The sequence below is a fragment of the Apodemus sylvaticus genome, chromosome 5, assembly GCF_947179515.1.
Source record: "Apodemus sylvaticus chromosome 5, mApoSyl1.1, whole genome shotgun sequence".
Taxonomy (NCBI): Eukaryota; Metazoa; Chordata; class Mammalia; order Rodentia; family Muridae; genus Apodemus; species Apodemus sylvaticus.
The window spans coordinates 104,562,692-104,577,591 of record NC_067476.1 but is presented as its reverse complement, the minus strand read 5'-3'; the positions used below and the strand labels follow the sequence as shown (position 1 = coordinate 104,577,591).

Sequence of the window (14,900 nt, the reverse complement as noted above, 5' to 3'; positions counted from 1 at the left end):
TATGGCTCTGCTGGAGGAAGTATGTCACTAGGGGTGGGCTTTGAGGTTTCAAAAGCCCAAATCAGGCCGAGGGTCTGTCTGTCTTAAGTGTACTTAGTGACATTATCTCTCCTCCCCAGGCTTAGATCACCCCACCCCTTTTTTCCCATTTCTCCATTTTATATCTATCCACTTCATGCTGGCTGCTTACATTTTAATGTAAGGTCTATTTTACTTACATATCTCACTACCTACAACTAATGCTAAGGACACAAAAGACTTTCAACCTTTGCAGAATAAGCTGGCTCTAGAGTAAACAACCCTAGTCTTCTACTCCAGTTTAACCTAAAATGAATAACATTTATTCAAATTTCAATGTCAAGATGTAAATGTTTATATTCATGTAATTTTATATATAATCAAAACTGTGAAACAAGTTTAACTTTTAATTTATTAGAACCCAGAAAGTGATGATTTTTTTAAAAAGCAGAGTTCTCTTCAAATTAACACTTAATTCAGGGCAAAAATATATTAAAATAAAACGAAAAAAAAAATCCCTAAATCTTAAGGCAGAAGTAAAACAATGTAAACCAAGCAAAATAGCATGTCTAATTCAGACTGTAGAATGTCACAATTTAAAGAGACCCACATAGTATTTTATAGCACTAAAATGTTAATACAGTCAGAAATATTATCAATTGGTCCAAGATTCCTCAGTTTATAAAATGTCTAGGCTGATAATTGAAGTTTTTATCATATATAGATAGACAGGTACCATAAAATCAAGTGACTGTTTTATGACAATGGAACCCGCAAGCATCCTTATGATTTCGTCTGTACAGTTCTACAGTACCAAGTATGGAGGGAGCATCACTAGGTATGTGAAGGCTCACTCCCTTTGCTAATGCCCTTGGTTGTGTATTACTCCCCTTTGACTGCATTTTAATGTGAATCACACTTTTTACAGCAGAGGCCTAACTTTACTGATAATAAAAGCATGAACTGTTTAGTTTGTGCGTGCGTGTGTGTATAGGTTGTGTGTGTGTGTGTGTATGTACGCGCACACACACACATGCACCGCCCCCCTGCCCACACTCGTGCAGTTACATGTATACACATGGAGGTGCAGGTATTCATGAGTACATGTGGAAGCTAAAGGGGCAACCTGTTTATGTGGGTGTGGGGTGGGCTGGGGAGAGTCCCTCAGGAACACTGTTCCTTACTGGGACCTGGAACTTCCTAATTAAGCCAGGATGGCTATTCAGTGAGCCTCAGGGACACACCTGTTTCTGTTTCCTCAACACTAGGATTGCAGATGTGATACATGTCTAGTGGTTTACCAATGGTTTATAATTTGATATAGTATATATTATAGAAAAACTAATTTTAATAAATTATTTCATCTTTTCCTGGCCATTAAATAACTTTGGACTGAACTGTAAGAACTTCAGATCTCAGCAGGTGAACAACACTTCTGTTAGTATTTCGATTAGAGTATTAGTGTGGGGACTTTTCATGTCTACTTACTTGTTTGCTGTTTTTCAGTGTTGGACTCAAACCCAGGCCTCTCACATCCGAGCTACAGTCACTCTCCAGTATTTCATGTTTATGTGTAATTTTAATAGCAGCCCTTCTTTAAAAAAAATGGGGATAATTGCCTTGGGATTAGCAGCTTTACATTTTCCCCTTATGATCAACACCTTTAATTTTTAGGAAACACAAAAAAATTAAAAGTGCTTGAAATCAGTAAACAAGGATTAGCTAGCTTATATATCCTAATGAATAATGTCAAAAGACACAATACACTGAAAATAAGTCTAGCAAATGAGCTTGGTGGGTTCTTAACTAACATTAATTACAAATACTCATTTTTATTACAAAGTTTTCAGCTATTTCGGTAAAACAGCTGTGGACTTCACGGTACTTCTATTCATCTGTTCATTAATAAAAACCTGTTAAAATCCCTTACTTAGTAGTTCTGGAAAAGTCTAATCAAATACGATCATTAAAACTACCAGAAAAGCTTTGCTGTACTGATTATAGACTCATTTCAAAGTGGATTTAGCCTCTCTCAGGATCTGACACTTAACTGGTAAATATATTTACCAGGTTGAACTCTGAAAATATAAAAAAATTTAGCCAGTGCTGACCAGAGTTAAACAGTTCTGGTATTTTTGAAAAATAAAATAAAAATACATTGTCAACCATGCATTCCACAACTTCAAGAACCAAGTAAGGAACAACTGATAAATATGGTAATGATGACCTAGGCTCTCATCAGGCCTCAGCCCAATCACATCAGCGCCCACGTAAGACAAATGGAGTAGGAGGCCATTCTGTACATTTGCCCATTGTTTGGCACCCAGCCTCCCCACTTCTGTGTAACATGAGTGTTCTTCAAGAGTGTTACATGAGGGGTAGTAGAGGACACCTATGGGGTAACAAAAATGTATTAGTGTAGATTCAACTTTTCAGCTGAATAATTTCTCATTGTGGTTATACTATGTGCAGCATATAACCTGTTCAACCATTTATTCCTGTTTGTCTCTTTGTGAAAAAAATTAGGCTCAATAAAATGTGAAATTTACATTAGTTTGCTTTAAAATGCAAAGATTAACTGTTTTTGGCCCAGCTGTGTCGTAACCAAAAAAAGTATCTGCTTTGATAATATATGAAAAAGTTCACATATGTACATTGGTACATTCCTTCATTAAAGTTTCCTTAAACCTATCTCAATGTATCTTTACAAATGATACAACTGATCTTTACAACAGAAGTCAAAATTGACAAGTAGAGATGATCTGCTGCACAGCACTTTGGGTTTCGGGAATCCCTTAGACTTAAAGGACATCACTGAAGCGCTGCTTGCTGTAGTCTGCAGGATCCATCTGGAGCTCTCGTTCTTCATCATCTGCAAGCAAAATGATACATATCAAGAAAAGAGTTCTAAAGTTGCTGCAGAGATCCAGCTTCAAAGTGTCTCCAGTTTTTCAGGTTTATAGCAATCTTTTCTCATTATACCTCATCTGTTATTTTAAACAGTGCTCTGTTTCTTAGCTGCATGGCTGAAGTATAAAAAAGTCTATCATTACTTTGCAAGATTTAATTTTAACAAATATTCTGAGCTAGATATAGTAGCTTATACCTATAATCCCAGCTCTAGGGAGCCTGAGGCAAAAGGATTAGGAGTTCAAGACCAGCTTGGACCAATAGAAAACTTGAGGTCAACCCCATCTCAAAGAAACAAAACCACCACCATCTCCAACCTAAACACGGAGCAAGGACCATCTCTGACAGGACTGGGGAAACAGACAAATGTTGAACAGATAGAACTAGTAAAATGTTAGGAACTCATAGCACTGAAGAGCTAGTGCTGTGCATCATCTTAAAAACCAGCATCTTAGCTGGTTTTATGGGGGTTTTATGTGCCTGTGAGGTCATAATTTAAGGTCATTCCTATCTCCATAGTTCCAAAACAGCCTAAGCTATAGAGGACACTCAAAAAAACCACCACCATCTTTTCAAACTATAATGTACACTAGTCATGAGAAAAATTAGAAAATAAGAATGTAAGTTCTCCCCAGTCCCAATATGCATTTCCATGAAGTTCTCTACAAATAGCTTACTCTTAACTTTCTAAACAGAGCACATGAACCAAAAGTTAGAGCTCTCTTCACCAAAAAAAGAAATTATAGCTGCTAGACTACCAGAGCCTTCTGAGCAGCTGTAGTAAATTCCTCTAGTGAGTGCCTTGCAGTTCACCTTCTCTGGCTATAATCTGATCTGTCAGCTGCCATTCTGGAGGTTCTGTTTATCTCTCAATAACCATCCCCCCCCCTAAATTTTGATATATAACTGCTCGAAATGATTAAAATTTTGTTAGAATAAGAATGAAGGGGGGGGTGCTGGAGAGATGACTCAGTGGTTAAGAGCACCACTATCTTCTGGAGACCTCAGAGGACCAGGTTCGATTCCCAGCACCCACCTGGCAGCTCACAATTGTAACTCCAGTTCCAAAGGATTGGACACTCTCACACAGACACACATGAAGGCAAAACACCAATACACATGAAACAAAAAATAAGTAAAAATTTAAAATAAAAATGAAGTTTAATTAGGAGTTGGCTTTGTGCAATGCTTCCTTTTGTTAATTATTTCTTAGTATCTCCCATAGTTTACTGAATACTATACTGAAAATGAAAAGCATGTTGGCTCCACGGGTATGCTTTTTTATGTTCTACTGACAAGATGTAATAGTCCTACACACTGGACTATTATCTAAATTAGTGTCCATCTTTGAATCTTAATCATATTGAATTAATTTTTTATTAATTCTTGGAGAATTTCATACAATGTATAAATGTGAAGCATATTGACTCCTGCTCCCCACACTGAGATCCAAGCTGCCCTACAACAGTATGTATTTGAGACAATTTCACTATGTAGCTCAGGCTTGAACACACAATTCCTATTTCACCCGTCCACATGCTATTTTGGTCTTTCAAAAATGACCAAGCAAGCCAACTTTCTTTTTCCTTTCAACAACTCCCATTAAAAGCACAGAAATTCTTATTTTGAATGCAGACAACCATTTTGTATCACATTCTGAATACTGATCACTTCTTTTGCTGAAGGGGCGCTAGGCCTGAACTTGACTGTCTGCACACTTGTCAAGTGTCGTCCCACTGGGCTCCATCCTCAGCCAGTTTATACTTGTTAGCTCATTTGCTGTTTCATCTGTTTTTGTGCTGTGGATAAACCCAGGGTTCTGACCATCTGCTCACTGAGCCACATCCTTAGATTGCTTTTACTTTTTATTTTGAGATAGCATCTCATTAAAAGTTGCCTAGGTTGGTCTTGAACTTGTAATCCCCCTGTACTCGGCCTACAGAATACCCAGGATTAGAGGTTTGTGCCCCTAGGCCTTGTGTGATGATCAGATATCTCTATAGTAAAATGCACCCCGGACCTATTAGAACATTTGTAAAACCTGAAGTTACACTATATTCACATTTGTGTTTTGTAATCATGATAATCACTTTCTTATAAAAGACAAACCAAACCAACAAACCAACCAAATACCTCACCAAAACCACACTTAAAACAAAAAACACCTTTGGTTTTAAAGGGGGGCACTTTTATAGAATGCTCTCTGGAGAATGTGAGTTATGAAGCTTCAATTTATGCCATAAACACATCTTTTAAAACATCAGTAGTAAGTGAAGAAAATCACTATGGAGCAATGGAACATTTTGAGAAATTCAACACAGAATTTACTGCAGGAAAAAATGTTATTTTGTGAAATTTTGCATGACTAAACACAAAGACAGAATGAGATGAAAACAAAGGTTCTAGGAATAGAAAACACTGGGATCTGCTCCTGGATCAAATACTTAACACACAAGCTAGTTAAATCCTTTGGACCTGCACTGCGCCTTCTCAGTATACGAACAACTGTCCTACTCAAAGTGAAATGATGAAGCTGTGGTCTCTAGTTGCAAAGTCCTCTATAAATATAAGGGAGGTTTGGCAATCGTTATCTATGCTCTTTACTGTGCACACTGTGGGGGCTAAAGACTGACCTCAGGAGCTGCACTTGCTGGACAAACATTCTACCACTGAGCTAACTAGCCCAGTCTTTCTTTAGCACAATTTTATTACAATGCTGATACACTGTTTTAAAGAATTCCATAGGACTTTGGAATATTGCAGTGAGCATCTTTTAAACCAACTAGCCTGTTTTCAGTGTAGTTATTTTACCCAGATTTCAAGTTTCTATCAACAACTTCTTTATACTTAACTATAAGCTTATATAACTACCCGACAGAATAAAACTGGCACTTTGATGATAAATACAGAAACTGAGTGTTTAATTTCTACAGAAAGCAGCAGAACCTGTAAGCATAATTTGTGACATCAGTGCTAAGCTTGCTGACAATGTAAGGAAGGACTAGCAACTAAAGAGCTCCTAAGACAGCAAGGCTCCCAAAGTCACAGATCACCCACAGGACAGAGGACACTGTCCTTCAAAGGAGGCAATCCAGAGAGCAAATTCTCAAGTTTCCTTTACTTAAAAAAATGATTGAACAAACACTAACAGTGCTTTGTAGAATGACATGGTCTGTTTTGTGTGGACTGATACCAAGTCATAACATAAGTCCACATAACTTCTGTTAGATAAGTACATATATTTCTGTCTTATAGTTGTGAGAATTATGGCACAAACCTTAGTATTTACAAGCTCACAGTGTCAGCAAGTGAAGGAGAAATGGTTCAAATCCAGGCTTTTCAGCACTGGAATGCTGGCTGAGCTTCCATTGCAGACAGTGGCTAATATTTATTAATATTTAGCAAATAAATTGGGACTCTTTCTTTCTTTCTTTCTTTCTTTCTTTCTTTCTTTCTTTCTTTCTTTCTTTCTTTCTTTCTTTCTTTCTTTCTTTCTTCCCTTCCCTTTCCCCCTTTCCCCCTTTCCCCCTTTCCCCCTTTCCCCCTTTCCCCCTTTCCTTTCCTTTCCTTCCTTTCTTTTTTTCTTTCTTTTTTGTTTTGTTTTTCGAGACAGGGTTTCTCTGTAGCCCTGGCTGTCCTGGAACTCACTTTGTAGACCAGGCTGGCCTCCAACTCAGAAATCTGCCTGCCTCTGCCTCCCAAGTGCTGGGATTAAAGGCATGGACCACCACTGCCCGGCAAGACCTTCTTTGATTTTAAAGAGTAAAGGAAACTTACAAATTTCTACCATCTTTTAAAAAAGAGTTTTAATTAGGGACTGGAGAGATGGCTCACCAAGTAAGAGCACTTGCTGCTCTTCCAGAGGACCTGAGTTCAGTTCCCAGCACCCACAATTATCTGTCACTCTAGATCCAGGGAATCTGATACACACACACACACACACACACACAAACACAGAGTCACAAACAAACACATACACAAAGTGGGGCAGAGACAGACAGGCAGACAGACAGAAAATTAAAAATAACAAATCTTTAAAAAGTTTTAAAAGTTTTTATGTGTATGAGTATTTTGTCTGTGTATCATCCACATGGGCTGAAGGCCAAAAGAGGGTGTTGGGTTCCCAGGAACTAAAGTTACAGATAGTTATGAACACCATGTATATATTGGGCATCCAACCTAGATCAAGAACAGCTGAGCCATCTCTCCAGCCCCAAGTTTTTACCTTCTTATAACAGTAAAGAATGAACTAAGAGATATGTCATCTATCACGTTTCCAGATTTATTCTTTTCAAATTTTTATATTAATACAAATAAATTATTTCTTTTAGAATACTCTGTGAGTTTGAAATTAAAAAAAAAGTCATTATTATAAACTCAGGAAAAAGAGGTCTTATTTAATTCTATAAGCAAACACTGGAGGTGACAGTGCTGAGTCCAAAATCACAGAGAACAGAGTAAGGCTAGAATGTTTTAGCTCCCTAATGGCCAAAGCTACCACTTCACAATCCTGATAGAATGTATTTAACTAACAGAATCTTAGCTTTTAGCTAGAGTCGCTAACCCTGTATATCCCACACCTCAAAAAATTGCTTCCACAATCAGCAGAACCTGTGCTTTATTAATGCTTGAGGTCTGTCCTTCCCCACTTCTTTCTCTCAAGGTTTTGCTGCTAGTGAGATGGTTTAGCAGTGACAGCACTGGCTGCTCTTCTGGAGGATCCAAGTTCAATTCCTTGCACCTACATGGGAACTCCAGTTCCAAGAGATACAATACCACTTCTGTCTTCTGGCATCAGACACACAAAAGACATTCATTCATGCACTCAAAAGACACATAAAATTCTAGGGAAGAATTGTAAAGGAAAGAAGAGGTGTGGCTCCTCAGTCAGAATAGCCTAGCGTTCCTCTGTCACCTATCTCAGCTTCCTGGATGCTGGGGTGACGTGTGGAGGCCATCATGCCTAGCCACACTGCAGGGTTGTTTGTCTGTTTGTTTTTATTATTGGTCATAAGGTTCCAACCTTGGAAAAACATTTTTTCTTTCCTGAGTCTGAGGGAAGATGTGCCTCCAGCATTTTGAAATCAAAATTTTATTTTCCTATAGTATTTAAGTTATACACAATTCCAATGAAATTTCTAGATGAAAAACTGCACACAGACTTTCTTTTAACTGTAACTCAAATATGTGGCTTTGTCGTCATCCCCACCCCTACCTGCCAGTTCTAAGGTCTGCTTGGGCTGTGTAATTATGTGGGCACAGTGACAAAATGATCTCAACTCTGTGAACTCTGACACTGTACTAACTCCTGGAATCTAACTTGTTAAGTTGGAGCTAGGTCTGCCTCCCTACTCTTTGAACAGTTAATAATGAATCTAAAAAGAATCTTAACAATTATGTCTAAAATTACTTTAGGTCTTCTAAACACTGTTAAAGTCAGTATATCCAGTCTATTCCCCTTTACTGGGATGGCTGTCCCTGTTATTTCTGTTCTGTAATGAGTATCCTTGTAGTGGTCCACTTCCTGACACCATTTCTAATGGATACCAGAATAAGGAAAACATTAAAGAAGAACTCTCAATCAAAGTAAGATTTACTTGCAAATACTGAAGTAAAAATATAGACCTGGGGATGTATCTTAATTATTGGTATGCTCACCCATCACATGTGAGACTCTGGGTTAATTCCCCAGCACCACTGAAAACTGGAAGTGAAGGCATGTTTTTAATCCCAGCCCTTGAGGGGTGAGATCATAGCCTTCAGCTATGTACCAAATGAGAGGCTGGATTGGGCTACATGAAATCCTAAGGGGGGAAAAAAATTAAAAACTACACCTCCCCATTTCACGGGAAATATCCTAAGGCTCTTATATTCCTTAGGACCAATGGATTTATTATTTGTTTTATGAAAGGAAAAGCAAAGTGGTAATGAGAAATGGCTGTGGGAAGGATACAAGAAAAGGAGATAAGTCACTGAAGATAAACCACTCACTGTGCACAAACCCATACAAATATTAAATGAAATTCTCTAATTAAAAATCATCAGGCTTAAGACAAGCAAAATGTAAGAATTATTAATACATGAAATAAACTACTCTAATAAAAACCTCAACATTATATAATGATCCTTAGTGCAGGAAGGGGAGACTCTTCAAAGTGTAAGCAAGCAAGCTGTGACAGAACAGAAGCCAAAGAAAAGCATAGTAGTAATAGTTAATAGCATTGTTTGGGTCCTGAGTACAAATACTATGGGAGAGTGGACACAAAAAGAACACGAATTAAATACAAGGTAAAATAAATGAAAATTCCTGCTCTCCAAGAGCTTACAATCTAACAGGTGATGGGACAAACATGAATGAAGATGCTGTAAAGTGTTACAGATAATGGCAAACAAATATAATTCAATCAAATCATAAAAGCAACAAGAAAGTGATGATGTCCTTACAGAACTCCCAGTACTTATTAATCTCTTCACCAATAACTATATTTATCCCTAAACTAGGGTGGGCCACAAGGCAATACCTAGGAAGGGGATGGCTGGGTTTCCCTTTATTCTGACTATATAGTATTCAAGGGCAGTTATATTATTCTCTAAGTTTAAAAAAAACATAACTCTTATTCTGAACCTGAAGTAAATTTTTTAATAACTATAAAAAGAAGTAAGAAATCAAACTGGTTAGAGCAGAAAACTAATGCACTGTACTACAAAAATCTTACATTTTCCCTAAGATTATGGGTAACTTTTATAGATTCAATAAATACAAGCTGGCAAAAAAGAAACCCAAAGCCCCACTACGGCACAGCATTGTGGTCTGAGGTGTGCACACAGGTAAGATCCTGAACTTTTACTAAGTTAAAAGCTCAGAAGCAGCAGTTAACAAGAAAAAAAAATGTGTTGAATCTGTGTATTAAACATGAAGACAAATCTTACAAACCCTTCATGAAATATAAATGTTTAGGTTCTCAGAGCATTCAACCTTCTAGTGTTCCACCAGCAGCAGAGTAAATTTCTGTTCATTATGGAGACCATATTTCAGTTGTGGCTTTGTTTTAACAAAAAGGCTGTTAAGCCAATATCTATACATACTTGTAATAGTGAATGTTTTCCATTGAGATTTTTAAAAGATGCTTCCTGAAAGTATTTGCCTTAAGTAATGCCATTTCAAACAATTTAATTCTAAAAATTTTGAGGACTCAGAATTTTATATTATCACATCAATAATATATATAAGATAATGTAAAAATGGAAAAAAACTTCAAATTATTCATAGATAACTTGTACTATCATAAAATAGTTCTCAAAGTTGAAAAATTATACAGAACCTCTTGATTTAAGATAAAGATACTACTGTGCTTACAAGTGGGGAAAATTCTACACAAATTCAACCAAAACCTAGGAGGTGAGTTTCACGGTCACAGCATGGAAGCCAGGCCACGCTCACCTTGGACGTCTTCCTCGCCACCATCACCATCTTCTTCCTCATTGTAAGCCAGCTCGGCCTGCTTGTCTGCCTCATACTCACCTACGTTACCATCATCCCCATTATAATCCGCCAGTTTAGAGCCATGCTGCGGATCAACAGGGGATTCATTTTCATCAAAGAACCGGCCTGTGAAGTAGGTAGAGGATTAATTCAAGAGTAAAGAGCAGAAAAGAAGGGACCTATACTGAAGACAGATGAGAAAGCAGGCAAGGGAAACCCAGCAACTTTCAGGGTACTGGTCACAAAAGAACACATTTTATGAAGGTTACATAAGACAAAAGTAATTAAGAATGAAGACTCAAAATACCTTTTAGAAAAGTAGTTTATTGATCATACTACAAAAGAGTAGTAGGCTAAGCAGCAGCTACATCCCTAATTGTACCCCAAAATAAAATGTATTCAAAATTTTTTCTTTTGTGTTTAGTGTTTCCTATTAAGATCTAATGTTTTCTGTCAACCATGGTAACACATGTTAATCCCAGCACTTGGTAGGCAGGGGCATGCATATCTTTGAGTTCAAGGTCAGCCTGGTCTACAGAGTAAGTTCCAGGACAGCCAGGGCTACACAGAAAGTCAAAAAAAATTTTTTTACTGCTGTCTGTCTTTTGGTTAAGACAAAGTCTTACTATTGTGTCGCTAAGACTAGTGTCCCCAGTGCTGGTGACTTGAAAGTTTTCTTAAAGAAAAGGTTCCATGTTTGAAATTCCTTTTCTACTAACTTATAATTTCTTTAATGTAAGTACTGGTTGAAAATGACACTTTAGAGAAGGGGCTAAGTCATTGTATTACTATATATAATATACATTTAAAATATGTAGTCATTTACTGCTATATGAAATGTCATTCATGAATAATTTGAAATTTTTTTTTAATGTTTTAAATTATTTAATGTATATGAATACACTGTAGCTATCGTCAAACACACCAGAAGAGGGCATTAGATATCTTTATGGATGGTTGTGAGCTACCATGTGGTTGCTGGGAATTGAACTCAGGACCTCTGGAAGAGCAGTCAGTGCTCTTAACCACTGAGTCATCCCTCCAGCACCAAAATTTATTTTTAAAGTAATCAATGAGTTAGTTCTATGCAATCAAAATAACACCATCTGAAGGCTACTTCAAATTCCATATCCATGAGCTTCTAGGGAGGCATTAGCAGACAGTACAGATCAGAATCCCTACTAGTGTTTGCCTTGAAAAAAATCCTAGCTTATCCTTCCTATTTCCTAGTTCATGTTTTTTAAATGTTAATGGAAGCTTAAAGAAGTTGGTCTATGTCAAACCATTATATACTTTCATAACAATGAAAAATCAAGATGGGTAATAAACCTAATATCTAACATAAAAAGGTGTTCAGTACCTGCACATTTAAAAGCAACAATAGGGCCAGTGAGGTGGTTCAGCAGGTATTGAGTCTTTCTCTGACACATATATTCCAAGTTGTGAAAGAAAACGTGCTAGGTGCATAAGATCTAATTCACAAATATTCATAACTATTGTGAGCTGGAAATAAAGCTTAGTGGTAGGTAGATCACTTGTCTAGATTATGTGCTCAATTCCTAGAACTATGACAAACAAAGCAATAAAAATGCTACAAACCACTTTAACATTAAATTTAACCATAAGTAATATTAAGGGCAGGAGAGATATTCAGCTAGTAAAAGTGCAAAAGTCTGATGGCCTGAGTCAATCTGGGAACCCACGGTAAGGTAAAGGTAAAGGTAAAGGAGAAGAACGACTCCGACAATTACTCTCAGATCTCTGTAATTCTCACCACAGCACTAGACAGGGTTTCCCTGCGGAGCCCTGGCTGTCCTGGAACTCTGTGTAAACCAGACTGGCCTCAAACTCAGAGGTCTGCCTGCCTCTGCCTCTTTGAGTGCTGGGGTTAAAGATGTGCAATGCCATACCCCGCTATTATTTTGTTTTGTTTTTTTAACTACATTCCAAATAGGTGAAGAAATATTTGGGATTAAAGCTGAAAGTTAAACCTACTTGTTTATCTGGAGATTACAATTTTAGGAATGTCAGACTTTCATTAAATTTGGCAATTTATGTTTAATTGTACTATATCTATATGCTCATAAAATTTTGTCAAATCTTTTTCAGAGATAGAAAGCTTTATGACCTGTGGCCATATCCACCCAACTTGGAGTTGTGGATCTATATCATCTTTTAAAATTGGAAATGATTACCAATATTTTTTGGAGTGGAAGGAGGTTGTGTTTTTTCGAAACAAGTTTCTTTGTGTAATCCTGGCTATCCCTGAACTCACTATGTAGACCAAGGTTGTGTCAAACTCACAAGAGATGAACTTGTCTCTGCTTTTCAAGTGCTGGGATTTAGGGAGTGTGCCACCACCACCCAGCAATTCCCAGTATTTATTACATTTATTTAGTATGTGTGTTCGCACACCTGCTTCAGTGTGTGTGCATCGGTCAAGTACAGCTTGGCCCTCTCTCCCCTACCATGTGCCTTTTAGGAATGGAATTCAGGTCCTCAGTAAATTCGCCTCATTTCTATTTGGGAATTATAGCAGTCTTCTTTTTTTTCTCTCTCTCTCCCTCAGGTGTGTTTTGGAACCCACAGAGCACATAGGAGTGGGAATCCTCTGCAGCCAGAGTTATAGGCAATTGTAAGCTACCTGATGTGGGCACTGTAAACCAAATTCAGATTCTCTTCAAAGGGGATATGCACTCTTAATTGCTGAGACATCTCCCCCCCACCCTTTTAAAAAGATTTGTTTGAGCCGGGCGGTGGTGGCGCACGCCTTTAATCCCAGCACTTGGGAGGCAGAGGCAGGCGGATTTCTGAGTTCACGGCCAGCCTGGTCTACAGACTGAGTTCCAGGACAGCGAGAGCTACACAGAGAAACCCTGTCTCGAAAAAACCAAATCCAAAAAAAAAAAAAAAAAACCCCAAAAAACAAACAAACAAAAAGATTTGTTTATTGTGTGTGTGATTTGTATGTCTGTATGTGTGTGATGTGTACGTGATGCCTGCAGAGGTCAGAAGATGCTGAATTCTTTAGAGCTGGAGCTATAGGTAGCTGTGAAACATGCATGCTGGGAGACAAACTCAGGTCTTCTGCAAAAGTATAGGCATTCTTCACTTCAGAGTTCATCTCTGGTCCCCAAACTTCTCCCCCCTTAAGATAAAAGAATCTCCTAACTGAATCAAGAGTTCTTCATTTCAGTTAAGCTAGTCCACTAGTGAGCCCCTCTACCCTACTGATAGGGTACACACACACACACACACACACACACAGATTCATTTATTTTCTTGAGACAGGGTATCACCTTGTAGCTCTGACTGGTCTAGAGCTCATTTGTAAATCAGACTGGCCAGGATTTCAGAGATTCAACTGTCTGTACCTCAGGAGTTTCAGGATTAAAGGCATGTAGTGCCTTATAATTTTGAAGTATAAGAGAATACAAAAAGTTTAGAACTGAGAATCTTGTAACTAAACATAAATTGAAGACATTAATTTTACATTAAATATGATTATGTAAATAATTTTTATCTAAAGAAATAAAATTAAAATACTGACAGGACAACCTTATCCATGCTTAACACATGCTTAATAGGCTAGGAAAACGAGAAGTGAGACACTCTAACACTATTGAAGCCACTACTGTAGCAGACAAGACAAAGAAAACAGAGACTTACACAATAATGTGACAAGCTGTATACTAATGGAAGTATGCTCTATGGCTTGAAGTAGTATGAGAAGAGAAACTGACATGGACAAGATAATGTAGACATGAGTTAGGGCTGTACCAAATTCATGATCATACAGTGACATTTCAAAATATGGTAAAAGTTTGCTAAAAACAGAATAAACACATTAAAGAGTATTCCCACTTCCACATGACAGTGTTAGGCTTATGAGCTGGGTGGTAGAGCACATGCCTAGTGTGCATGCCCTGAACTCTGCTCCCAGCACTTGAGAAGCAGTCTCAAGCTTTAACATGTATGTAAAGAAGGTGTAAGTCAAACCTGCAATCCTCAGAGCAGTCTGACAAGAGATGTGGAAGTTTTATCCCTACTGGCTAGCTTTCACAGTGTAGGAAGGTACTATGCATGCTACTGGAGGAAACAAATTACGATCAGCATCATCCAGCTGTGAACCCTGTGATCATCGGTCTAATCCAGCTGTGAGTCCTGAGAGCTACCTTAAGGAATGGTCTGGCAAGACAAGCCCACAGCGCTGGGCAGTGGTGGTGCACGCCTGTAATCCCAGTACTCTGGGAGGCAGAGGCAGAGGCAGAGGCAGGCAGATTTCTGAGTTCGAGGCCAGCCTGGTCTACAGAGTGAGTTCCAGGATAGCCAGGGCTATACAGAGAAACCCTGTATTGAAAAAACCAAATTCAAAACAAAACAAAACAAACAAACAAACAAAAAAGACAAGCCCACGGGAGGAGCAGTGTCATGACCATCATGGAAGTAACTATTTTCTGTTAGGATGTAAGGCCTGTTTCATAAAAGG

At 38.0% G+C, this 14,900-nt stretch overlaps 1 protein-coding gene across 2 annotated transcripts in view; it reads right to left on the bottom strand.

Annotated features, from left to right (window-relative positions):
* Nucleotides 1-410: 410 nt before the first annotated feature.
* The window catches only part of Golm2 (golgi membrane protein 2), a 78,787-nt gene continuing 64,297 nt past the window's right edge, over nucleotides 411-14,900 (bottom strand). Inside the window, exons 9-10 of one of the 2 annotated variants that reach the window (XM_052183413.1) lie at nucleotides 10,370-10,537; nucleotides 411-2,890 (exon numbers count right to left, since the gene is read on the bottom strand). In XM_052183413.1, coding sequence (XP_052039373.1) covers nucleotides 2,820-2,890; nucleotides 10,370-10,537 — 239 coding nt within the window. In that variant the 3' untranslated portion in view covers nucleotides 411-2,819. The remainder of the gene's footprint in view (nucleotides 2,891-10,369; nucleotides 10,538-14,900) is intronic. The other variant, XM_052183414.1, reaches the window with a different exon arrangement.